We start from the raw sequence: 25394 nt of genomic DNA, 5'->3' as shown, positions 1-25394 counted from the left end.
AAAATGCCAGTTCTAAGATGCACCTGGGAGAGTAAAGTAGTCTTGACTACCTAACAAATTCAAGGCCAGCCTGGAAAGAAAGAAATAAAACCAGGAGTCAAAAAAAAAAAAAAAAAAAAAAAACAACCCTGGGTTTGGTTCCCAGCTGTCCACACATCTGCTGTGTGGATGGTGGGAACATCCCTGAAACTCACTGGGTACCTGTCTCATGGATAAAGGATGAGGGTGACCCTGCCCTCTTGTTCCACGCCTAGATGATCAAAGGCACTCTTCCATCCTAGAGCCATTTTTTATATAACAATTCTGACTATATGTGATTTGGAAAGGAGACTATACCAAACATTGGTCAAAGAATCATCTGTGCCTTTTATTTACGTGTGTATTTACTGCTAGGGATGGAGCCGAAGGCCTTGCATGTTAGGCAAGAACTGCACTGAGCCCCAGTCCCACAGTACCGTCTGTCACCCTGATTAGAATGGACAGATTTTAGGGGTCCATCCGTCTTAAAGCATTAGACTGGCAAGTCTGAATGGCAGGGTTCTGAGGCATTTGCAGTGCCATCCTGAACCCTTCTCCACATCTGCACCTCAGCCTTAGGTAGTGAAGTAGCCCCAGCAAAGTGGGACTCTGGGGTGACACCGAACACCTGCCCCCAGTTACAATACCAGAAGCTAGAAAGTGAGCGCAGGTGAGAACGAGATCGCTAAGCCTGTGACCCGCAGTGCTCAGCTGGCCTTCAGGACAGCAAAACCCAGGGACAAGCCTCTCTTACCTGGCAGGGCCACCTTCACCTCGGTGCTGCGGCTCACAGCCTGGCTCCCACGGTAGGCACTGCATGTGTACGAGCCCTCGTCCTTGGGCCGCAGGTTGTGGATCAACAGTGTGCCATCTGGAGACTGGTGCACACGGTGGCCATCTGCCTGCACTGGGATTCCATTCCTGGAGGGAAGAGGACACTGGGAGAGCCAGCCAGGGCTTCCAGAGACAGGCCCTGGGAGGCCTGGGAGATAAGGGAGATAGTAGCCAAGGTTATTCCAGAGCTAGCCTTCTCTCCCCTCAGGGAAGTGAGGACAGGCACACTAAATTAGTAGGAGGACATTACCAAAGCCAAGTGACACAGCTGAGCACTGAGTTACCAGTTTGCCTTGGATCCACAGAGGAATCCATTCCAGTTTGTCACTGACAAATGCCAGGCCCTGTGTCAGGAGGAAAGGTACATGTACCTTCAGGGAGCCTTCCACAAGAAAGGGGCTAGCTGAGCCGGCCAACAGAAGGGGAAACTAGGGATTTGGGACCTTGAAGACAAGCCACAGCCAGATTAAGAGGAGGCAGGGGAGTGGCTAGAAGGCCTCGAGAGGAGCAGGGACGGTCTCGGGGGGCCTGGAAGAGAAAGCAGGGGTAGTTGGTGCTTCGTGCACGTGGAGAAGATAAGAGCACCGAAGTAGACACAGGTGAGGGCAGATGCGGGAGGCGGAGACGGTGGCTCTAGGGCCGGCCTTCCCTAGCTCACTGGTGCCTTCCCAGATGGAAAGAATGACCAATCTGGGGTGCCTGTGAGACCTGAAGCCAGAAAGTCCAGACCCAGAGTGTATCAGCACAGAATGGCCTCTCTTCTGGAAGAGCGTATCTCTAAAGGCATCCCAGGTAAGAGCTCTGAGGACAGTAGGGAAGCCATGGGAAGGGAGTGTTTTGAGAAGATCATGTGACTAGTAGGGGTGGGAGGTGATTGGGTGGCCTCTCTGGAGCAGTTATCAGGACAGACAGCAAGATGATGTACAACCATGCTATGAAGGAAGACACTGAACACTGAAGCCCCTGGCATCAGAGCCACGCCTAAGTGGCAGCTAGACTCCATTGTCACCGTCCCTCGCCAGCAGGGCACCCCCTCAGGAAATACTTGCCTTTGACCTCTTGTTGCTTCTCCCAAGAGCATCCTTCCCTCTCCTTACCCTCCCTGGCCTCGTCCTTGACTCTCCCAGATCCAAAGCCTCACTTTCTTCTGCGTATAACCAGCACTTGGGGGAAAACCTGGCCAAGGCCACCTCTCAGCTCACAGTGCCCTGAGGTCCCCAAATCTCCACTGACCCCCAAATCTCCAGACACTAACATAGGTTCTGACATGTTCTGAAGATGTAGAGACAAAAGATAGCTGCTGAACTTAAATACACTAGCTGATCTGGAATCGGGCTCTGAAGTTGCAGTGGAGAGATGGCTCAGCAGCTAAGAACGTGCTCTTGCAGAGGACCGAGGTTCGGTCTCCAGCAGCCACATGGTGACTCACAGCTATCCATCTTTCTGACCTCCACAGCACCAGGAACGCGTGTTTTATACAAACATACGTGAAAGCAAAACACTCATAAGTAAACTTGGAAAAAAAAGAAAGACACCAAAAGTCTCCAAAGCTGCATGCATCCCTGTGGTTCTCAACATGGAGGAGACAGAGCCATGTCTAGAAATACTTTCTAACCTGGTCAGGGAGGATGCGACTGGCCCTAGCAGGTGGATGTTCTAAATGCTGCTAAATATCTACCATGAACAGGCCTAAAACAGCAAGTTTGACTGGCCCAATATTTTAGTGATGCTAAAATTAAGAAACTGTAGTTGCTGGGTATGGTGGCATATACCCTTAATCCCAGCCTCTCTAGAGGCAGAAGCGGGCGGATCTCTGTGAGTTCAAGGCCAGTGTGGTCTTCAGAGCTAGTTCCAGGACAGCCAGAGCTACAGAGAGAAACCCTGTCTCAACCAACCCCCCCCCCCAAAAAAAAGGAAATTGTGTCACCCAGGTGATAGAAACTGCCCTCTAGGGCTTCGTGATGTGGGATGAGGGTGCTTCAGCCTCAGAGGACGATGGTATAGTAGTGACAGTGACATTTCTGACAGAACGAGACAATGGGAACATGTATGGCTAAAATAGCACTTTACCTGGACCACCTGATGTTCACACTCTCTCCAGCCACCACACACAGAAGCCTGGCTGTGTCACCCTCTGGCACTGTCACCAAAGGAGGCAGGCCTGTGATGGTCAGCTCCCCTACACACAAGAGGACATTGTCAGTGGCTAACACAGACCCCCTCCCCCACTCCACTGGACCGCCCATTATCCACCCCCACCCCGCTCAGCACTATTTTTTTTACCCAGAACTCGAAGCTGAACCCAGCGCTGGTCACGGTCCTGCCCATTAAAGGCAACACAAGTGTAGAAGCCACCATCGTCCACAGTCACCCGGCTGATGACAAGAGAGCCATCAGGCTGCAGCTGGTGCCTGGGGACCAAACAGAGCCAGTTGGCTTTGACCCACGGAGGGGCTGAGCAGGGCCCCTGCTGTTCAAAAATGTGGGCCAAAGAGCTGCAGGCCTCAGCCCCTCACACAGCCCCGCGGCCAACACTCTCACTTGACAAGACTTGGCTTTTAGACTCAGTCTAACAAAGCCTTTCGTGTTTTCTGATTTAAAAAGTGTTTGAGGCCAGGTGTGGTGGCTCATGCCTGTAATCCCAGCACTCAGGAGCTGGAAGCAGAAGGATTGCCTGAGTTTGATGCCAACCTGGTATACATAGAGACTGTTAGGCCGCCTGAGCTACCGTGTGATGCCAATGTTAAAAACAAGAAGGGGGCTAGGGAGGTCGCAGTTTGTATAGTGCCTGCCTTGCAGGCGCGAGGACTGAATTCAACCCCCAGAATCCACATTTAGGGGGAGGGAGACAGGCAGGCATGGTGGGCATGCTTGTAATCCCAGCACTGGGGAAACAGAGAGGCCTCCTGGGCTTGCTGGCCAACCAGCCTAGTCTGCTTGTCAAGCTCCAGGCCAATGAGAGACCCTGTCTCAAAGAAACAAGGTGGACGGTTCCTAAGAATGATATCTAAGGCTGACTTCTGGCCTATATACAGAAGCACACATGGACATGCAACATACGTTCAGATTAGATTTCTAGTTTGTACTTTGAGACAGAGTCTCACTGTGTGGCCCTGGCTGTCCTAGAATTCTGTAGACCAGACCCCCCTTAACTCATAGAAGTCCACCTACCTCCCCCCTCCAGGGTGCTGGAGTTAAAGGCTTAAATTTCTAGTTTTTGCCATACGCAAAGTGGACTCGAACCCTGACCCTACGGTGAGCTGCGTGGCGTTGAGCTTGTGTGTGAACTGCTGACAAGAAGCACACGCTTCAGTGTGGCCCCTGCAGCTACACAACAGTGAACAGGCCTCAGTGCAAAGTCAGTAAATGCCAGCAATGGGGACCATCTGGGGCGTTCAGAATCCATCTCCCCCCTTGGCTGGCCTCTCATTTCTGCCAGCCATACTTTGGAAATGCCTAGAGGCCTTGTGCTCCAAACCCCCTTTCTCCAGAGCCTGGAGTCCCGCTCTGGCCCCCTAAGATGTGTTGCTGGAGACAGGACGGTGGGGGCAGGGGAGAGGTTGAATGAACCTGGGAGAAGAGACCAACTGCCCATCTCTTTGCCACTCGATGGTGGGGGCTGGGAAGCCTTCAGCACGGCAGGTCAGCCGGATCCGCTGGCCAGGACTGGCATCCACCACCCCAGGCTGAGTCCGATCCAGACGCAGCCTAGAAAATAAATTGTACTCAGCTTAAGGGGCCCTGGCTGCTACTTCTCCCCATAAGAGTCCTCCCTTTCTGGTCAGGGTTGGATCCCTAAAATTATCCCTTAGTCCTGTTTAGGATACCAACTGTTATTAAGGACTGGAGAGTAAAGGCTTGGCTGGCAGCTACCATGGCTGACTAAACGCACCCAGTGTCCCTCTGCCTACCTTCTCCTGCCCTGCATATCTGCCGGAGATGCTCCCTCTGCCCCCAGATTCCCAGAGATGGAGTCACCCCTCCAGGCCAGCTCAAGGCACCAGGCTTTTCCAGTTGTCACCTCTCTGAGTCCCAGGCACTGGCTGGTGAAAACCCAACCCCAGCAGACACTTTTCCCTTATCGCCTATAGAGACCATGGACCCTGATGGCTCTGAACGTGTTGTGACCTATTCAGAGAGCATTAGGTCATGCTGTGCTGTTACCTGCTAGCAGGCCTGAGGTGTGGGGAAGAGAAAACCCCTGGGCCTCCAGCTTCTGCTCCAGACTCCCGAGGACCATGGCCAGGGTCTGGGTGCCTGGTCTGAGGGAACTGCCTTGGCTGGGCCTCGGACAACACTGGCGTGTCGCCCCCTGTCATGCATGAGGCCAAAAGAAGCAAGTATGAGCTTTGGGGAGGTGGGAATGAAAGAGAACCCTGAGACCAGCAAAGCCCAGTGGAGAAAAGAGGGTGTTGTCCCTGCCCCAGGAGGATGCGGCCAAGGAAGAACCCGGGCCTTTCTCGGGTGGGTCAGGCCTCCCTCCCTCAGCCCCACTCTGACTTGTGAGACCCTGGGAGGTGGACTGGGGGGTAGGACAGAGACCTGTTACTCGAAGCTGGATTTTCTGGGGGTCATGGCCTGGTCTGTGGCTGCCACAGCTATAGGCGCCAGCATCCTCTGGCCTCAAGGGGCTAATGATGAGGGAGCCATCTGGCTGTAACTGGTACCTGATGGAGGGAGAAGAGACATATCTGGGCTCCTGAGGGCTCTGTGTCCTCTGCCACCCATGTTACCAAAGAAGACCAAACAGCCCCACAGCCCTTGGAGCCCTGAGCCTCCCAGGGAATGCCAGAGGGGCCTCCCCAAGAGAGGACACTGCACACACAGGAGATGGAAGGTAGCTGCTGCTCCCCGCCTTCTTCCACAAAAAGGGGACTGTGGTGTTACACCCACCTATCAGAGAAGAGGGTCTGGCCATCTTTCTGCCACCCTGTCTGGAACTCCGGGGAGGTGTGGCCAGGGCAAAAGAGCTGTACCGCCTGCCCAACAGATGCCTGGACCAGGGAGGGCTCCGAGCCTGCCAAGCTGATCCTGGAGAGGTGAGAGGTATGGATCTGCCTCCTGGAAGCAGGTCACCAGGGAACTGTCTTCTGTAGGTATTTTCAGGGCTAGAGTCCCATGGGCAACTCCGTCTTCCCAACCCCTCCACACCCCCAGGCATTGTCCCTTGGGCAGCTGTGCAGCAGAACAAGGCAGGCAGCCCAAGAGGGTAGGGGGAGGCTGAGGAGGGTCACACGTGTCAGCTCATGTGGGGAGCCAACCAAGAGACTTGGGCCTGGCAGCACGTGCTTTGGTTTCTTAAGTCTTTATTTCCCCAAACCCTGTGTTAATATGATGGAACAAGAGTGATAAATACCAGAGCCCATATCAGAAAATATGATATATTCCAGGAATGAAATATTACCGCCATTTCACAGGTCAAGAAATTGAGGCTCAAGCCAGCTTTTCTACCTAGACAGAGACCTCAGGGTACAGTAGCTAAAGCATAGAGAGAATCTGCAAGCGGATACCTCAGCTAAGCCTACCTCTCCAGAACCTCGGCATCCCTGTCTGTAGCGGGATGGTAACAAAACCCACCTGGCTGGGCTGTCTGTCTAGGGCTCAATCCCAGCCTGGGTACCCATTGCCCTTACCTGGGAAGCAGGCCTCACCTGTAGGAGCTGCGTGTGGGCGGCACTGGTGGTCCAGCATCTCGACCCAGTCCAGAAACTCTGAGCCGGAGGTCCTGATCTCCAGGTCGGTTTCCATAGGCTGGGGGGTAATGCGCCTCCCCAGGCCCTGGCTCCTCTCCTCTCTGCCAAGGGCTTCCAGAAGGTGAGGGCAGTTTCGGGACTGCGGCTCTTGTCCTGTGCCAATCAGGTTCCTGCTGGCCTCCAGGACCACGCTGGCCACCGTTCATGTGGACACGATGCCCAGAGGCGCCTGCTTCAGGATGGCGGGGCCCGGGGTGCTCCCGGCAGCTATTCATGCACTCCTGCTCCGACGCAAAGTTATTGGCATTGCCATGGCAGCCGCCATACCAAAAGCGGTTACACCGGCCCACTGACGGCACAAAGTACCAGCGGGCAGCCCAGTCTGCACACGATCCAAGAGCACTGGGCAGCAGACACCTCACTGGGTAGGCTGTGGGTTGAGGATGGTACACGTCACCCAGGTGGCCAGTGGTCACACTGCCCTCTTCCCTCAGTCTTATAGCTGTCCTGGTTCACAGCGTACAGCTCCACTCCTGCCAGGACCTCTGGCCGCCCCTAGGAGCCCAGGACACGCCCAGGATCTGTGCTAGACTGGCTTCGCTGGGTTAAACCTTCACCTGTACCCTACTAGAGTCCCCAGGAAGAAACAACCCTGAGCAAGCTCTCTCACCTCCCTTCCAGCCTGGGCCTCTGGGTATGCACACACAGGCCAGTTAGAGTTGGGACTTCACCGTGACCTCCCCTGAGGGACTGTGAGCATGCCCAGCAGGAGATCCGCCCTCCCTCACTCCAGGACCACATACCAGCACTAGCCTGCTTGCCCCCTCAGCCCTGCTGGCCAGTGTGGATAGCCTGCTCCATCCCTCCTTGTTCCAAGTGGCTGTGGCTGCCTGTCCCGATACCCACCCTTCTGCCTTCTGCTGAGCCCTGGGCCTCCAAGCCTATTATAGACTGTAGGTGTGTATTCCCATGACAGACCCTGGAAGCTCCACCCATCAATCCCCTACTCCAGCCCCCACCTTCTCTCTACAACTCAGCTTCTACTCCTGGCACACCCCATCTCAGGCGTGGGCAAATCTCACAGCACTGCCCACCTTGCCCTTCCTGACCCCTGACATAGGATGGACTTGTTTTTATTTGTGATCTCCATTTTTTTTTTTGAGACAGAATCTTATTTATCACAGGCTAACCTTGAACAAGGTGTGAACTGTCCTGCCTCTACCTCTCAAGTACTGGGACTACAGACCTCCGCCACCATCTCTGGCTTATGCGGCACTGGAGATTGTACCCAGGGCTTCGCACATGTTAGGCAAACACTCCACTAACTGGGCTGCATCCGCAGCCCTGGGCGCTCCACTTGTAACCCTCCCCAGCCAGTACAAACATCGTAGATAGAGGAACGACCCACCAAAATCCTCTGCCCTGGTTATCTTGTGCATGCTCGGGTATCGGGAAACTATGAGTCAATGAACTCTTTGGCTGTGGGTGGGGGATGAGACCCACTGAGACTCCAGAGTCTACCCATCAGTAAGGATGAGAAGGGGGTACCCTCTCACCATAGTTGGGTTGACCCACACAGCCTTCCCCCAGGGGACCAGCTGCAGAAGCCACGTTGTCATAGCAACAGCCAAACTGGGAGCCACGACAATCACTGGGTTCGCCCTCGTGGGCCTGGGGTTGGTGGTGGGTCTCAGGGACCTGAAGAGGAAGCCAGAGGTAGGGAAATTAGGAATAAATCTTGTTTTCAGCGGGGGGCTTGGGCTGTCCAGAGGAAGTATGGCAGGAAAAGGTAAGAGGCACAGCTGAGTCAGAGGTAGAGAGCCCCACCCAGGGGAGATTAGAGGCCACCCCTGAAGCCCCACTCTTTGAAAGGACAGCTAGGTTACCAGGTCCGTAGGGTTCTCCCTTCCCCAAGGCTGAAGCTGCTGCAAAGATCCCAGTAGCCCTGAGCTGTGTTCCTGCCCCGGAACCACTTACCTTGGAAGCCACTGCCCTGGACCCTGGCCTGTTCCCAGTATTGTCACTGCCATGAGACCTGGTGCAGCCGGCCTGCTGGGGCCCCTCAGCAGCAGACACCCCATCCGGGCAGCATCCATACCTAGAGAGTAGTATACAGCCCGCTCACTGCCCAGCCCAGCCCAGCCCTCCTGTGGATCCTGGGGCCTAAACTCCCAGGGCGGAAGGGACTCTGAGGCCACTTACTTAGGAAGCTGTCTGGGGAGAGCCTGTTCCTATGCAGAGCGATACCGTTCTCCGTGCCCCAAGCTCTGCTCAGTCCCACTGCCACCCAACAGCTGTCAGGGTGCATGGTGCACCTCCTATCCCAAAACCAGAAAGCGGAATGCATCTAAGCTTGTACAAATGTCGGGTTCCCAGAAGTTCCCGAAAAGATAAAAAAAAAAAAAATGATCTTCCGTCAATTAGAGTTTCTGAAGCAAGAGGAGGGGGGAGAAGTCTCCCTCACAACCTCCTCCAGCAGCAGCCATTGCTCCTGACTCTCAGAAGAGAAAGCCAAGAGCCACGAAGTCACCGGCCTCAAATCCCAGATCTGAAGCAGCGCAGTCCCTCGGGGGGCCTGCACAGGGGAGGTCTCGGAAGAATGGAGCAGGCATTTGGCAGGATGGGGTGACTCAGCCTCTCCCTACAGGACTGAAGGCGTGTGTTGGTAGAAGACTTGAGATGTGGCCAGCTTCATACTGAGCTCCTGAGCTTGGCATGGACCCGAGAGCTGGACTCACCTTCCAGGTCTGCTCCAGGCCTCAGGCTATTTCTCCACGCGCTGGCCACATTAGATGCCCATCAAGAGGAAGAGAACCCACACATCCACCCAAAATGGCACAGTCAGGATACTTCAGGAATTTCTAGCTGGGCAAACCTACCCTGAGCAGGGATGTTGGCCCTGCCTAGCGTTGCCTAGCGCCCCCCCCCCCCATTCTCTCTCCTGCTGAGGAAGAATAACTGCCCCAACCCACCTGCTCTGAAGACACAAGGCCCCAGCCAGGGGACAGCCTTGCCACTGCGGCCCAAGAGATGGTGTGTGGCCATCAGGACAGCATCCATGGGGGCTGTGTCTGCAGTCACGGGGACCTGAGCTTGGCCTCAGGGGTGAGTGGTGTGGAGGGTGCTGCAGAGAGGGAACACGGCCTGCAGCTGACTGGTGGGGGTCTGGGCCTTCCCTGGGGTTACTCTGGGCCCTGGGTCGCTCCTGGGCAGTCCACCGCTGGTCTCTCGCATCTAATCAGAAGGGGGAAAAGGCCACTGTGGGTCACCCACATTGCTCCTGCCCTCATCCCAAGTCCACCACCTTCCTAGGTCCCCACTCCCTCTAGACCACTGCCAGGCCACCCGGGGGCAGGACCCAGCTTCTCACCTGAGACTGGGGACACTTGAGGGCCTAAAGGCGTCCTGGGGTCTGAGGGGCGGGTCCGTGAGTCCTGTATGCTAGGGACCTCTGTAGGGGACCAAGTAATGGGTGTGAAGGGCAGAACCAGAGAAAAGCAACACCAGAGATAAAAGTCCCAATCCTTGAAAACAACACCCAGCAGAGACTTTGTAACTGAATCGGCCTGAGAAGTCACAAAAATCCCCCTGCCTCAGCCTCTCAGGTGCAGGGATTCCAGGTAGCAACACGCCTGGCTCAAAGACGTCTTTCAGCTTTTCTACGTGTCTGAATTTTTTTATCTTGTCCAGCTCTGCTGTCCTGTTAGACCAGATGACTGGGGGGGCCACGGCAGGCGAGCTGGTAGGACACTTGCCCAGCATAAGCCAGGCCCAGGGTTTGAGCCCCAGCGCCCCCCAAAAGAGAAAAAAAATGGATTTTCATGATTTTTAGTAGTTGATAGTCTTTTCTAGTCGTAAAATGTCAGAGAAATTGGGGTTTTTATGAAGAGGAAAGCAAACTGGCAGGGTACCCCCAAAACAGCGCTTCTTGGTGGGTGGGGCTTTCCTGCTCTTCCGCAATAGGCAGTTTGCTGGAATAACTAACACAGGTGACTGAGAATACAAGGGTGAGGGCCTTCCCAGCACCCACAAAACGGGATCTCTGGGAGTTCCAGAACAACATAGCTACATAGTGAGAGTCGGCCTTCGACAGAGATGATTAAGATATAATTGTGGGGAGGCTAAAAGGATCACTGAGCAGTTAAGAGCATTAGCTGCTCTTCAGAGGAGGTGGGTTCGAGTCCCAGCACCCAAATGGTGGCTCATAACCATATGTAACTCCAGTTCCAGGGGATCCAGTGCCTGCTGGCCTCTGTAGGTTCCATGTGTGCATAAGGTGCATGGCTGAACATGGAAGCAACATTACCATATGCATAAAATTAAAATTTAAATAGAATTTTTTAAAATTAATTTTTAAAAGCTATGTCTAGGTCTAGTGTGGTGGTGCACACCTGTACCCCAACACATGGGAGATGGAGACAGACTGATCAGGAGTTCAAAGTCATCCTTAGCTGCACAATGAATCTGAGGCCAGCCTAGGCTGCATTACACCCTGTCTCAATAACCAATAATGATAATAAAACATCACTCTGTCCCTTTTTTCCAGTGCCCAGGGCATCATACACTGCCCTTTTTAACTCATGGATTCCTGCCTTCTGCCTCCTGAGGTTCTTGACTCTCTTCTGTACTTCACACTGCCCCCCCTCTCCCAGTGTTGGCCAAATTTGCCTCTCCCTACCTTCAGAATCATGAAAAGCCCAGTGCCACCCCTGGCCCTCCTCCTCAAGGGCTCCCTTATGCTCAGACACGGCGCCCCATGATAGCCACAGACTGGACAGTCACCCTTTCTGCCCTTGTCCAGGAGAGGGGAGCCACACTTTCCCAGGGCCACACTGGAGTCACCACGCTGGCGCTCTGAGCCAAGCCTGCCGCTCCCTCGAGACCCTGCCACACAGCTACATCGGAGTCCTGTTGTCCCCACCTGGAGGTGCCCTTATCTCAAGAGTCCCCACTTCAGAGACAAACCTACTTTTCTCCGTAGAGGCTGCCTGCCCTCCCTCGCTCCTTCCCTCCCTCAGCCACGATCCCCCCTACTCCTCTCCCCCCACACACACACCAAGCCCACCCCTCTCAGTCTCCATGCCTGAGAAGCTACCTTCCCCAGAGGAAAGGGAGTGAATGGGTGGAGGAGAGAGCATGCCTTCTCTTTTCATTCAGCCATGCAGCAATGGGGTACAGGTTTGTACTCCATACACCAGGGCAGAGTATAGAGAAGGCCCGTGGGAAGCTAAGAGCTAGCAAGTATGAGAAGCCATATTGGACCATGCAGGACAATAAAACTAATGCAAAGATGGCACATATAACAACATGCCGGGTAAATTGAGGCTCATGGGGTTCTGTAGATGGATTTGGCAACTGCAAAGGTAGAAGTGGCCAGAGATGTGGGAAAACACCAGGGAAAAGCACCAGAGAGGAGGTGCACACTAAACAGGCAGCCAGTGGGGAAGGGGATGCACCCTCCCTGCCTTGCCCTCACCTTGAGGAAGATGGCAGGGCTGTCTGTTACAGGGTTCCACCTCTGCAGGCTTGGACGACTGCAGGTCCCTACAGTGACCGGGCGGCCCAATGGCACAGGTGACGCGTCGCCTCCGAGTTCCCAAACCACAGCTTTTCGAGCACTGAGGACCCAGGGTGAGAGCAGAGAGAGAGAGACCCTGAAGCCCAGGGACACCCTTGAAGAAGTGGGGGGCCGTGCTCTGCACAGGCATCTGTGTGGAACCTTCCAGGGCCCCAGGAATCGGGGCTGGACAGCAGGCATCAGGAGAGGCACACACTTACTAGACTCCACACGCCCACGTGCCAGGCCTGGCCACGGAGTACAGGACAGGCCTCTTGCACACAGGGCTCGGTGGGGGGTGGCTGGTCCTTCAAGGAGCATGCTGAGGCGTGGACCAGAGACTCCTTGGCGTCCCGGCAGGTGACACTCCTCTTCCTGATGCCAGTTCCACAGGTAACAGAACACTGTAGGGACAGGCTATCAGCAGGGAGCTTCCCCGGGCAGCTGGAGCCCTACCAGCCTGACTTAGAAGGCAGATGGCGCTCTGCTGTCTTTCTCTCACTCAAAAGCCCAGAGAGGCTGAATCACTGCACTGAAGTCACACAGGCTGGAAGTATCATTTTATTTTTATTTATGTGTATATACGTGTGTCTCCCTGTGTGTGTGCCCCTTGTGTGTGGGTGCCTGTGAGACCAGAGAGGGAGTTGGATCCCCTGGAGCTGGAGTTAGAAGCAGTTGTGAAAAAACCTGACACAGGTGCTGGGATCAAAGTCAGGTCCTTCTAGAAGAGCAGAAAGTGTTCTTAACGGCTGAGCTGTCTCCAAAGCCTCCATGCCCCATATTTGGGTACATGAGGCAATGTTTCCCTCGCCCCCAAACACATCCAGCTCTGTCTTCCAATCAAGACAAACCCTTTCCCACCCAGCCCTGGGATGCTAAAGAGAGGAGAATCCTGGACCAGAGTTCTCTAAGTTGCGTCTCATCCCAGCTTTGGCTACATCTTCCAAGATGACCAGCAAGGTCCCTTCGCCTCTGAGGGCCTATGTAAGCTTCCTCCCACATGGACGACAAGCCTTTCAGCCCAGGCCTGCTGCTACCCAGGCCCGAGACACAGCTCCTAGTCCTCGGCAAGGCCTTACCTCTCCCCAGGGCTCCACGCTCCAGGCTGCACAGCGCTGCAGGTTACAAGCCTGTGTGGCAGGGGGCTTCCCAGGTAGACCAGCACACTGGATCTCCTCCACAGCTTCCTGGCCTCCAGCCCCATCTGAGGAGATGCAGTAGACAGGGCGAGACTGGAATCCACCCCCACAGGAGACTGAGCAGGGTGTCCACGGTCCTACCTTCCAGCTGACAGGAAATGGAAACAGGTAAGCCTGGGGCAGGAGCATGCAGCTCCCCAGCATGAAGAGCACTGGGGGCCCACCGCACCCCTCCCAAGAACTCTGTGGAGAAACCACCAGCCAGGCCCTCCTAGGCATCCCCTAAAGGGTCTGTCTAACAGACAGCCTGGCTGCTGCCCCTCGGCTTTCGTATCTGTGCCCCAACTCTTCCATTTCTCCTCCTCACTGGGTCCTGGCATCCCAGTCAGATTCCATCCCTTGCCATCCTGTGTGGGGGCATCTCCAGAACGGCTCTGCTCCTTGTATGTGGAGAAGCCCTGCCTGGCTGGGGGTACAAGGGCCAAAGGAAAGGGAAGCCCCCAACACACCATGCAAAGCCAAGCCCACCACCGTCTCACCAGGCCAGGAGAGTGAGGGTACCAACACCAGCCCTCCAGGAACCCCCTGACCCACGGATTACCTGTTCCTACACACATGCTGGGCCCCAGAATGGCGCCATGCTCCCGGCCGGTGCAGGAAAGAGATCCTTCGTGCACGAACAAAGGCGTTTGCCAAAGTCTACTGGCCCTTTGGCCAAATTTCTGCCTCATCCCTAGCCATCTGTGTGAGGCCCCCGTTGCCTCAGACAGGGACCCTCTGGCACTGTCCCCAGTCCTGCTGCTCCCAGCCTACGCATTCTGCTTCTGTGAGGAGACCCAGGAATGGAGAGAACGCTATTGGGCCTCATGCTCAGGGACAGCTGTGGCCTGGTGTGAAGAGCGCCCCCTACCCACTCTTCGACCCTATGCCTAAAACAATTTAGGAGCGCCCCTCCCTCCCACCCAGGTTCTTGGGCTCCACCATAGGTGGAAGGGGCTGACAAGGCCTCACCGCTTGGTCTTTGGGCAAGGATGAGGATTACAGGAACGTTGGTGGGCTGGCCGTGGCTGGTGTTGGCACATGTGGTCCGGGTAGGCCTCGTTGTCAATGGTACAGAACACCAGGCGAGACTGGTGACCTGGGGAGGGGGGGGGGGAAGGAGTGAGCAGAGCCACACAGAGGTGCAGGTAGACCAGTACTCTCCAGAAGAACTCTCCAGTCAGGCACCCTTCGGGACTAGACCCATAGCTAGCCCTGGGTAAGTCCCACGCGTCCTTCTGTGGCAGGTACCACCATCATAACCAACTTACAGAGGAGTACAGGGAGGTTCAGAGAGCCTTAGGGGCGAGTGAGAGACCTTGGTCAGGAGCCACAGCGGGCAGTTCCCTCCCAGGAGAGTTCCCTTATCCTGGCAAAGGTTGCAGCCCTTCATGGGGACGACTAACCTAACGGTCCCCTCTCCCAGGCTCTCGTGTTTACCTCCTCCGCACTCAGCGCTGCAATCGCTCCAGGAACCGTGGCTCCAGCTGAAGCCTTGGCTGAGGTCACTCAACGGCAGGTAGTACTCATAGTGCACGCCGGGGTTGGGTTCCTGGCTGAGGAGCTGCAGAGAGACTTCGCTCAAGTCCCCGGGCCCGGCCCTCGGTAGCCAGGGCAGCCCCCCTGGGCAGGGTCACCTCCCTCTGCGCCTCACTCACCTCGATGATCAGGGGCTCTGAGGTGGGGCCCCGTGCCCGGAGCCGCTCAGGGGCCAGGTCCCCCTCCACGCCCCTCTCGTACTCCAGGACTGTGCTGGCCACTGGCAGAGCCTGGGCTGCCTCAATGGTCCAGTGCCCGTTGAGGTAGTACTCTCCATGGACGCTCTTCACGGCTGTGGAGACCCCGCTTGTCAGGGGACATGGGACAGCCAGTCACCTCTGAGCCCTAACCTGCCCCGTTCCAAAACATCTCTCACCCAGGAAATTTCTGCTGGCCGCAGCTTCCTCGATGCGAATACTGGTGGCCCCAGCAGGAATGATGAAGATTTGGTTGTAGCCTGATCGGGACAAGAGTCAGGTGAGGGGTGCTGGTTTGTTCCTGGTGGGACTTCTTGGGGACAGCGCTTTTGGCAGAGGAACTAGCTTTACACAGGTCGTGGCGGGGTGGGAGTGGGTGAGACTCTAGACACCTGACGTCTTTAGGGGGAAACAGAGACAGCATGGGGGCAAGGACAGGTGGGGAGGGCTGAGAGTGGGCATCCAGTATCAGCAGTGTGAGATTAGACTGCACAGGTGGGCGGGAGTCCCAGCCCAGGAGAGGTACAGCCAAGGTGAGGGAGGGGCACAGCTGCTGCCTTGCAGTCACATGACCTGAGTCAGACCCGCTGAGCGCCTTGAGATCCCTTGGCCTCAAGCCTTGGTCAAAGCTTGACAGGCGAGCCAAGGCAGGCCACAGACCCCTTCAGAGCCCCCTGTGTGATCCCACCTCTGCTGAGGTCATCGGCGTCAAAGGTTCCTGTGACCGGGTAGCAGGTGGAGCCATCACCTCCACACTGCAGACACTTGTCCTCCTGCTTGGTCGAGTCTAACTTGTGATCGCAGCCAACAACCTTCAGGGAGGGAACGGGGAATGAGGGCAAGATGAGAGAGGAGAGACATGGACGGACAGCTCAGGCCTATCCCGACTCCTGCTAATCACTCCAGTCTTCCTCTGGAGGCCATGTCTCTCCCGGTTTGGATGAAACGCCATAAATGTGGGTTTGGGCACGCCCGGAGGGTTGTTTCCCTCCTTCCTCAGAGAACGGCTCAGGTGAGCCCAGGCTAGCAGGCCGGGGAGCTGGGGCCCTGGTAGCTGACAGGCTGCTATGCGAGAGGCTTGGAGCTGCCATCTTGTGGCAGGCTCATGGGAAGAGCCTGCATGAGCCTGAAGCTGACTCAGAGGAGAGAGCAAGAGAAGGAGAGAGAAATGGCCTACAGCTGTCCCTTCACATTTGGTTGGGTTTGGTTGAGGACAGCCTTTAGCCATCTAGAGTTTCTCTCATGAGGTTAGTGTTCTCTGGGGCAAAGTTGAGGTGGTCAGGGGACAGCTGTAATGACCGCGTTGCATTCTGGGAACTAGTGGCTCAAGAAGCCACCAAAGCTTCTGACAGCCACTTGGTCCTGCTGGGGCTGGAAGACACCGGGCATAACAATCCCCAGCCAGTTTGGAGGCCGGGCAGGGGCATAACTCACTCGGCAGATGCCGTCCACACAGACGTCCCTCTTGCCGGGCTCGCAGGGTGTCCCGTCCACCACGGCCTCCCTGTGCTTGTAGTAGAAGTTCTCCCCCTTGGGAATGCAGTTCAGTTCACACTTGTTTGGGGCTAGGTAGGTGAGAGGAGAGGGCTGACATCATCCTGACCCAGAAGTGTGGCTTCCCATTGGCTCACATAGTTGAACACCTGGTCCCTAGCTAGTAGCGCTGTTTAGGGGAGCCTTCCGGGAAGAGCGTTGCGGGGGGGGGGGGGGGGTAGGCTTCAAAAGCTCAGAGCCTTGCCCGCTTCCAGTTTGAGTTCTCAGCCAGATTCCCACTCCAGCCCCAGTTATTATGGACTTGCTGTCTGGAGTCATAAGCCCAAATGAACTCCTTCTGCGAGCTACCCCTCAGTCTGGAGTCATAACCCCAAATGAACTCCTTCTGTGAGCTACCCCTCAGGGTGTTTAGCACAGCAACCACAAAGTAAGTAACACCCAAATATCTGTTGAGGGCTGGGTGGACAAGAGGGGAAGCCAAGCTCCTAGCACATGGCCTTGTAAAAATCCCCCAGGGAGGTGTGGGCAGCAGCCAAAAGTACACTTTTGCCAGGAGAGGGGTTTACAGCAACCCCCCTAACAGTGCAGAATCCCACCCCTCTCCCAGGGAGAAGGGATATTCTCGCAAACCTATTTGCATCTTGGAGATCAAGTCAAGCAGCAACCTCTACAAAGCTCCATTCTTTGTATTATTGCTTTATTTTGTTTTGGTTTTTTCGAGACAGAGTTTCTCTGTGGAACAACCCTGGCTGTCCAAGAACTCACTCTGTAGACCAGGCTGGCCTCTAACTCAGAGATCCGCCTACCTCTGCCTCCTGAGTTCTGGGATTAAAGGCGTGTACCACCACCTGGCAATTTTGTTGCTTTGAGGTGAAGTCTCTACACAAGGATAGCCTTAAGGAATGGGCACAGTGGTGCACACCTTTAGTCCCAGCAAGCGATCTCTGAGTTGGAAGCCAGCTTGATCTGTATAGTGAGTTCCAGGACAGACAGAACTACATAGGGAGACTCTGCTCCTCCTTCCAAAATAAATCCCAAACCAATATGGCCTTAAACTCCCTGTATGTCTCAATGACCTCAGAGAGCCCCAAAGTGCTAACAAGATCATCATCCTGTCTACAAGACAGCCAACCCTATAATCTTTTAAGATTAAAAAATAAAGATTAGGGGGCTGGAGAGGTGGTTCAGAGGTTAAGAGCACTGACTGCTCTTCTAGAGGTCCTGAGTTCAATTCCCAGAAACCACATGGTGGTTCACAACCATCTGTAATGAGATCTGGTGCCCTCTACTGACATATAGGGATAGATGTAGGCAGAATACTGTATACATAAGTAAATAAATCTTAAAAAAAAATAAAGATGAACTATTTGTTTACATGTGTGCATTCATGTACATACGAATGCAGGTGCCACGGAGGCCAGAAGTGGGCATGGGATCCCTCAGGACTGGAGTTACAGGTGATTGTGAGTCACCTGACATCGGTGCTGGGAACCAAACTCGGGTCCTTGGTAGGTCAAGAGCAACTGACCCATCTTTCCACCCTTCATATCATCATCATCACTGTGCATGAGTGTGAGTGTGTGTGTCGCAGGTGAGGGTATCAGATTCCCTGGAACTGGAATTATAGATGGTTATATGCTGCCTGACATGGGTGATGGGAATCGAACTTGTGTTCTCTGGGAGAGTGGCTACTGCTCTTAACTGCTGAGCTATTTCTCCAGTCCCATGTGGAGGTTATTTTTAACATATATCTCAGGAGTACTGCATGCCAAAGGGTCCCGGGGGGTCACTTCTCTGACCATGGTGACACCAGGGCCACAGAGGGGACAGAGTTCAGTGCTGGACATCAGTGTGCAGAGTCTCTAGGGATCATTCGCAGAAAAAAAAAACAATGCCCCAGCGTTTTCCTGAGGCTTGATTTTTTTTTTTTATGTTTAGTTTATTTTTAGGCAAGGCATCACCAAGTAGACCAGATTGGCTTCAAACTTCTGGAATTCAACACGTAGCCCAAGCTAGCCTTAAACTCCTGACGCAGGTGTGTGCCACCACACTTGAAATTTGATTGTGCTAGGCCCTTGCACACACTAGAAACCCATTCTGCCATGGAGTGAAACCCTAGCTCCTAAGACATCTTTTGGCTATTCCAAAATGATTCAGATTCATACACAGTGGTGTTATTTTCCTGAACCCCACCCAGCATTTCCCCAGACTACATGGGATCTGGGTAGATGGGTACCAAGTTCTTTCCTGACTTTGGCAGTCATGGCCCCAAGCAGCGCCACGCCTCCATGCGGCCCCTCACTCCACACCTCTGTGGGAACAGGGCGGAAGCTTCATAACTGAACAAAGCTAGGCCGGAGACAGACACACCAAAGCTTCAATTCTGAAAACGCATGTGGAGGAGAGAAAAGGCCCGAAAGAACTCACACCGCGCTCATTACTGAGTTAACACGGGTGCACTAAGGACCAGGTCATTGTCCAAGTGGCAAGGCGTCTTTGAGGGGCTATAACTTTAGGTGTGCTGCTTGGGAGGCAGGGGTGAAGCCAGAAGAGCAGGGTAGCACACTTACCAGCATAGTAGGGCAGCCACCGGTAGCGCCGGCCCTCGAAGTCGGTGCCGTCGAACTCTGCGCACTGCTCAGCCCGGAAGTCCCGCATGCCGTCTGGGCAGCTCTGCATGAGAACGTGGGTGCCAAGGTGGGCACCAGGGAAGCTGCCATCCTGCCCTATCCACCCTCCATGTCCTGGAGCCCTGGGGTCCTGCGCCTCTGTCCCATCCGCAGTGCCTGGCAGGTTCACAACAGGCTAGGATGAGGCTTGGAGGCAGGACCATGGGGAATTGGGCGAGGCCGTGGGGAGCAGGGCCCACGCAGGCTTTACCTCTGTGTGGCAGGTGCGGTGGCTGCGCGCCGGGCCCACGCAGCTGGCGCCTCCATCTCTCCTATAGGGCAAGAGCACCAGGAAGACCCCAATGTCCCCACCCATCCCTGGGCCCTCCTGGCCCCTCCGCGGGGTCCCCAGATGGGCAAGGCTGCATCAAAACCCGAGGCAAGCTGAGGAGGGGTGGGGTGGAACCATGTTTGTACTGTTCTTAGACTGACTGTTCCTACCCTTGATCTGACTCCTGGCCACAAGGCCCTTGACCCGCACATACTACACCACTACTTGCGGGTTCAGTCTGCGACTTAATAATAATATTCCATGATATTTGGAGTTTTGGTTATTTTTATTTTCTGAGACAAAGTGCCAGGTTGAATCTGTTGCAAAGGATGACCTTGTTCATCCTGCCTCCACCTTCCTAGAGCTAAGATTACTGTTGCCCACCACACTTGACAGGTTCTCAGGAAACAGTTCCCAAACCCACCAGTAGGAGGCGCCTCATTACCTTTCCTTCGAACCCGACCACCTTCCTGCAAAGCCCATCTAAATTCTCCTAGTAAATTCTAAAATCACTTGCCCGGGGAGGGTCCTCTGCACTTGACAAAGCAGCCAAGGGCAAAGAAATCACAGCAACTAGGAACTGTGGGCTGACGGTCACTGGTCGGGGCGTGGACAGCCAGCCCTAACCTGAGTTTTTGCCTACCTAGAACGGAGCAGCTCTAACCCAGTCAGTAGAGTGCGCAGACCGGACTAATCATTTACACAGGTCCCGTAAAGGCTAAAGAGACTTAATATGGAGCCAGGCATCCGTGGCCTGCAGGTGAGCTAAGAATAGGATAATGGGCTGTGAGTTGTTGCCAGCTGCCTTTGGTTCTGCAAAACCTGCTTGCAGCTATGAAAAGGGGATGAAATGGGCTTTTTGTTACTCTATAGCGGGGAACAGCTGAGGGGAGTAAAAAACGCTGTTCCTGCCCAGCTGTGGGTTCCATGGACAGCTGGAATGCGCGCCTTTCTGATGTCCGTCTTAAAACCTCTCACGGTAACCCCCCTTCCACATGGCAAGCTGTATCGGCTCGAAGGATGTCGCCCTTCTGCCATCGGTAAGAATAAATTAATTCATCTAATCTAAATTCTAGTTGAGTCTAAGTCTCTGGTTACTCCCAGGGGATTCGAAAGCCACAGCAAGTCAACTCTACAAATGAAGCCCCACCCCAAGGAGCCGCGGCCCAGCTCCTCTCAGTCTAGGCTGAGTGTTGGAATCCCAGGTGACTACACAGGAAATATCGGTTTTCCTATACACATCATCACTCTTCCACAATGAATCTGTCACACAACGGCCCTGACGTCAGGCTCCCCACCCAGCAGCCTGCCATTCCTCACTTCCCCTCTTTTAAGGGGCAGGCAGGTTGTACATGTCCCCTCCCTACCTCTGGGAGTAACAGGGGCGCTCCCGGAAGCTGATGCCTCCTCCACAGGTCCGGCTGCAGGGGCTCCACTCGCCCCAGACGCCCCAGGTGTCACTCTGCTGCCTCACGTTCCGAGCCTGTGAAAGACATGGGCTGTGCCTCACCATCACCCCGCAGGCACACACACTTGGGACCCAGAACCCTGCAGAGATAGATGCTCCCCGACCGGTTCAAAGCACCTGGGGGCCTCCAGTACTGCCTGTTCAGGACACAGAAGCACCACCAGGTACTCCAAAATGTTCATTACAAACTTAAGATGCTGTCTGAAGGAGTGGAAGCCAGCCTAGGTGTGACTGGGCTCAGTCAGCTGGGAAGAGCCTGCAGTTCCGGGGGCCCTGGGGGAGGGGCCCTGCAGCCAGTGCAGGCATTTGTGGGTCATTTCTAATGTGGAAGAAAGGACCCTGAAGAAAAGGGGGAAGGAACCTAGGACGAGGGTACCTCGATGTCTTGTTTTGGGCGCTCGCTACTCAGCTGTGGTCTACTCATCTAGCAAGACAACCACGCATTCTTAGTGTCTACCAGGCACGCCGGCCAGGAGAGCGTGGCCGGGAAGAGGCTGTCTCCCCTGACAATGCTATGCTTGGCAAGGGCAGAGCTTGGGTTGGTGTCCCTTAAATGGAGCCTGTGGATCAGCAGACCCATCCTTTTCAAGAGAGACCCATATGGGACGGGAAAGATCACGGCAGGTCCTCAGGCAGGTGGGCCTCTCTGTCTGTTCAGAGAGTGTAACCAAGACAGGACGGATCGTCAGTCGACTCCCCTGGAGAAGAGCCACCCCAAGTCTGTTGTACCACTTCTGCTCCGAATGTGAGCTCACTTCCAGAAACTTCTATAGTTCTGGCCCATTAAACTAGAACCTAGTGTGGGCTGGGTAGGGGGAAATTACAGTATTTGGGGTAATCTGTGGCAGAGACTCCCAAGGGTACCCCATTATTATTTCCCCCAGCCCTTATAAGAGAACCTGAAAACTTGCCTTCTTGCACAATGCTCAATACTCAGCCGGGCGGTGGTGGCGCACGCCTTTAATCCCAGCACTTGGGAGGCAGAGGCAGACGGATCTCTGTGAGTTTGAGACCAGCCTGGTCTACAAGAGCTATTTCCAGGACAGGCTCCAAAACCACAGAGAAAACCTGTCTCGAAAAACCAAAAAAAAAAAAAAAAAAAAAAAAAAAAAAAAAAAACCAATGCTCATCATCGAAGGCCCACAAACACAAGTGCTGGGCAGCAGTCTCTAGTACCCCAAGAAGAGACAGGGCGAATGGGCGTGTCTTCCTGGTCCTCCAGCAAGCCTTTCTGCTGGAAAAGCTGCTGTAATGGCTAGGGTAGGAACAGCCCTTTAGACTGGCCAATTTCTTTGGAATGAAGGTTTCAAACAAAGTGAGGATTTCGTGAAATGAAACAGCCCTGAACTTCTGACCCGAGTGTTTGTGAGAGGGAGAGAGTTAGACCTAATCTGCCTTGATGAGATTACACGATGGAAATTCATTATGGATGTGACACCCGCAGCCAGCATGCCATGGACAGGTGGTACACACATTCTCTCGTCTAATCCTCACAGCCTACTGGCTCCCAAGGAAAGCCACGCCGAGGACCAAGCTGAAACACTCCATGCTTCATCCTAGGACAGTGTCCCTACCTGAGACACTGGGTCCTAAGGAGCTAGACAAGGGTGCAGAGAGGCGCCGTAAGCATGTCCTGTGTGCTGAAACGGGGGTTTATTTTGAGGTGTCACCATAAGTCGTCTTAGAAAATAGAACTCCCATTGTTCAGAAAGAGGCCAAGTGTGAACATAGAAAAACAAGCCCTTTCCCAACGTGGGGCCTTCTGGTTAGCCAGTCTGAGGTGAGCAGGGATGTTTGCTCAAGCCTAACATCAAATATCTCATTACTCTTATTTTTATAGCCCACAATTCAAAAGCAGAGCAAACCGCACTGAACTCGCTAACCACACACAGAGCGAAGCGCAGGCCAGCCAGACCAAAGGTCTTGCTTCTCATTGTAAATCATCCACTCCTCCAGTTCCAGCCAGAACAGAACCTCCAGGCTTTCCAAACCAGTGAACCAAAATGCTCAGGTATTCTGGCAACAACATGTAAACTGGTTTTATTCGGCTTGAGTTTCTGTTTTGAAGGGGAGAGTTCCTTATTGTGTGGTCGGTGTCGGGGTAACATTCCATGCTATGGCCCCTGTGAGCCTCAATGCTGTGCTGCCATGTGTTTGTTTTGTTTTTTTGTTTTCAAGACAGGGTTTCTCTGTAGCTTTAGTACCTGTCCTGGAACTAGCTCTTGTAGACCAGGCTGGCCTCAAATTCATAGAGATCACCTGCCTGCCTCCTGAGGGCTGAGATTAAAGGTGTGCACCACCACTGCCCAGCTCTGCCGTGTGCTAAGTACCAGGATGTGGCCCTTGTAGACCAGCTGCCCTCGTTTGCCTGGCTAGTGTTGACCTTGCTCAGGGTCTGTCTGGATGCTTGTCTAGGCCTCTTGGAGCAGCAGCCCCCAGAAATCCGGCTGTTCTGGAAGGCAAGGTAGGGACAACTCATGTGTCCACAGCAATAGGGGATGCTCTGGCCACGAAGTCATCCTAGAATGTCTGACAGGTAGGGGAATGGTCTGAACTTGGGGCCCTAGAGATGCCACACTCCTGCCAGTGCCTTTTACAGACATTCCTTGCTTCCTGTGACCAGCACCTGCAGGTAGAGGCCTCCCGCCGGTGCGTGAGTGAAGCCTAGTCTGTGCAATACTGAACCGTGTTCCCTGCACAATTTCCACACCCATCAGGCCTTGAGCCGTGAGCATGTTTTGTTCTCCATAATTATCTAAACCCCCAGCTGTGCGGAGGTATGAAGCCAGGAGCCGGTGTGGCCCAACCCTGCTCTGGGCCTGTTCCCGCCTGTCTCAAGCAGCTGCTCTCAGCACCCCACCCTTTGTCCTCCAGCTCCCGGCTCAGGAGCCCCCTTTCCTACCTGTCCAGAAGACTCTGGGGCCTGCTGTGCACCAGGATGGGCAGGACGGGACAGAGACGATAGGCCAGGGGTGAGGGGACTCCCAGCCACGCCTTTTAACTATCTATCTGATTGGTGGGTAAGCAGACTGACTAGGCAGGCCTGACAGGGACCCCGGGGTGATCAGGACCTCATGGTGGATCCTGCCACCATACAGGGAGCTGAGCCTTACATACCTCTCTACCACACAGAGGACAGGGAAAGACCCCAGCTCCTTCTGGGCCTTTCCTGCTGGAGGAGGAGAAAGAGGCAGAGGCCACTCAGAGTTCCTCCATGGAAGAAGGGACCTTATAGGATCCAGGGTACTTTGTAACCATGGGCTCATCTGTGTGACAGCCTGTGTGTGGTGTGGACATGGGATTTGGGTGGTCTGTCTGTGGCTTGGAGGATGAGCTGGAGTCAAGCAAGCTATTAGGGAGTGGTTCTGGGGCTCTGGGATTTCACCCTGGGGTGCCAATGCGGTCATGGAGACCCCTCCCTCTGGGCCTTCACCTGCATGCAGCTAAGTCACCTGCATGCCCTGAAGAACCTCAGAGAGCAGACTCTAGGGAGCAAGGGCTGTAGGCACAGGTGGCACATGAAAACGGAAATAAGGAAGGGGGCTTCAGTCCGCCAACTGCCTGGCATGCCTATGTGTCGGAGTATGAGCTTTGGGGGGTGGGGGCGGTGCCCAGTGCCTACCACTGACACCAACCCCTGCCTGCCTTCCGTACTTTCCACTCATATTAGTACGGGACGGGACGGGGGGGTGGGGGGGAGGCGCACGACCCCCTTCCTTCCCAGACAGTCAGCCAATCCTTTGAGTCTTTCCTCTCTCATCTGGGCCTTCTTAGGGATGAGCAGGGCTATGGTCTCCCTTATGCAGGGCTTTTCAGAGGAGAATGGGACCTGGCTGCCTCTGTCCTCTCCTGAGTTATGCTAGCCACATTTCAAGTGTGCAATAGACACATGAACCTAGTAGCTGCAGACTGAACCCCAGAGAGAGAGAGACGGAACTTCCCAGCCGCCTCCTTCAGGCAGACTGCCCCGTTAGAAAGCTAAACGTCCCAGGCAGACCTCCGAGGTGTCCTGGTTTGCGAAGGCTCTGGAGCGCTGCAGGCTCAGCTCTTCCACATCTTCCGGCACTGCCCATCTCCTGCCCCTCCCCCACCGCTCCCAAAGCAGCCTCCCAGAGCCCTACGGGGTTACACTCACCCAAGACCCTGGAGTGGAGGCCAGCAGCAGGAACGTGAGAATCAACAGCAACATCTCCGCCTGCAGGAGAAGCCACGGGTTAGAGCCAGACGGACCGCAACAGCTGCCGAAAGTAGTGGTGGCTTCTGCTATGTGGGTGGGATGTTCCTCCTCACGGAGACCCGGTCTGCCGGGACCATGGAGCTCACTAGACAACACGTCACGCAACTCACGCACGAGGGAGAGACGTCTTGGTCGGCAGCAGGCAGAAGCACAGGAGCAACTTGTTTGGGGATTTCAGAGGGGGAAAGAATGGTTAAAAATACAGCTGTGTTGTTGAAGAACTGAGCGAGTTGGGAATC

At 54.7% G+C, this 25394-nt stretch overlaps 1 protein-coding gene across 4 annotated transcripts in view; it reads right to left on the bottom strand.

Moving 5' to 3' along the window:
• Window positions 1–25107, bottom strand: part of Papln (papilin, proteoglycan like sulfated glycoprotein) — a 28314-nt gene extending 3207 nt beyond the window's left edge. The window contains exons 1-26 of one of the 4 annotated variants that reach the window (XM_005343315.2): window positions 25054–25107; window positions 20818–20933; window positions 19391–19451; window positions 19081–19183; window positions 16451–16581; window positions 15705–15828; window positions 15196–15276; window positions 14939–15111; window positions 14721–14844; window positions 14253–14379; window positions 13843–13908; window positions 13182–13389; window positions 12324–12506; window positions 12022–12163; window positions 9916–9996; window positions 9518–9779; window positions 8523–8643; window positions 8102–8243; window positions 6504–6975; window positions 5746–5883; window positions 5395–5519; window positions 5017–5164; window positions 4423–4560; window positions 3136–3263; window positions 2923–3031; window positions 773–939 (exon numbers count right to left, since the gene is read on the bottom strand). In XM_005343315.2, coding sequence (XP_005343372.1) covers window positions 773–939; window positions 2923–3031; window positions 3136–3263; window positions 4423–4560; window positions 5017–5164; window positions 5395–5519; window positions 5746–5883; window positions 6504–6975; window positions 8102–8243; window positions 8523–8643; window positions 9518–9779; window positions 9916–9996; window positions 12022–12163; window positions 12324–12506; window positions 13182–13389; window positions 13843–13908; window positions 14253–14379; window positions 14721–14844; window positions 14939–15111; window positions 15196–15276; window positions 15705–15828; window positions 16451–16581; window positions 19081–19183; window positions 19391–19451; window positions 20818–20933; window positions 25054–25107 — 3724 coding nt within the window. The remainder of the gene's footprint in view (window positions 1–772; window positions 940–2922; window positions 3032–3135; window positions 3264–4422; window positions 4561–5016; window positions 5165–5394; window positions 5520–5745; window positions 5884–6503; window positions 6976–8101; window positions 8244–8522; window positions 8644–9517; window positions 9780–9915; window positions 9997–12021; window positions 12164–12323; window positions 12507–13181; window positions 13390–13842; window positions 13909–14252; window positions 14380–14720; window positions 14845–14938; window positions 15112–15195; window positions 15277–15704; window positions 15829–16450; window positions 16582–19080; window positions 19184–19390; window positions 19452–20817; window positions 20934–25053) is intronic. The other 3 variants (XM_005343317.2, XM_026779050.1, XM_005343318.2) reach the window with 3 other exon arrangements.
• Window positions 25108–25394: the final 287 nt, after the last annotated feature.

Source organism: Microtus ochrogaster, chromosome 1 (assembly GCF_000317375.1).
Source record: "Microtus ochrogaster isolate Prairie Vole_2 chromosome 1, MicOch1.0, whole genome shotgun sequence".
Classification (NCBI taxonomy): domain Eukaryota; kingdom Metazoa; phylum Chordata; class Mammalia; order Rodentia; family Cricetidae; genus Microtus; species Microtus ochrogaster.
The sequence above is the reverse complement of the archived record's forward strand: the minus strand, read 5'-3'. Positions and strand labels throughout refer to the sequence as shown.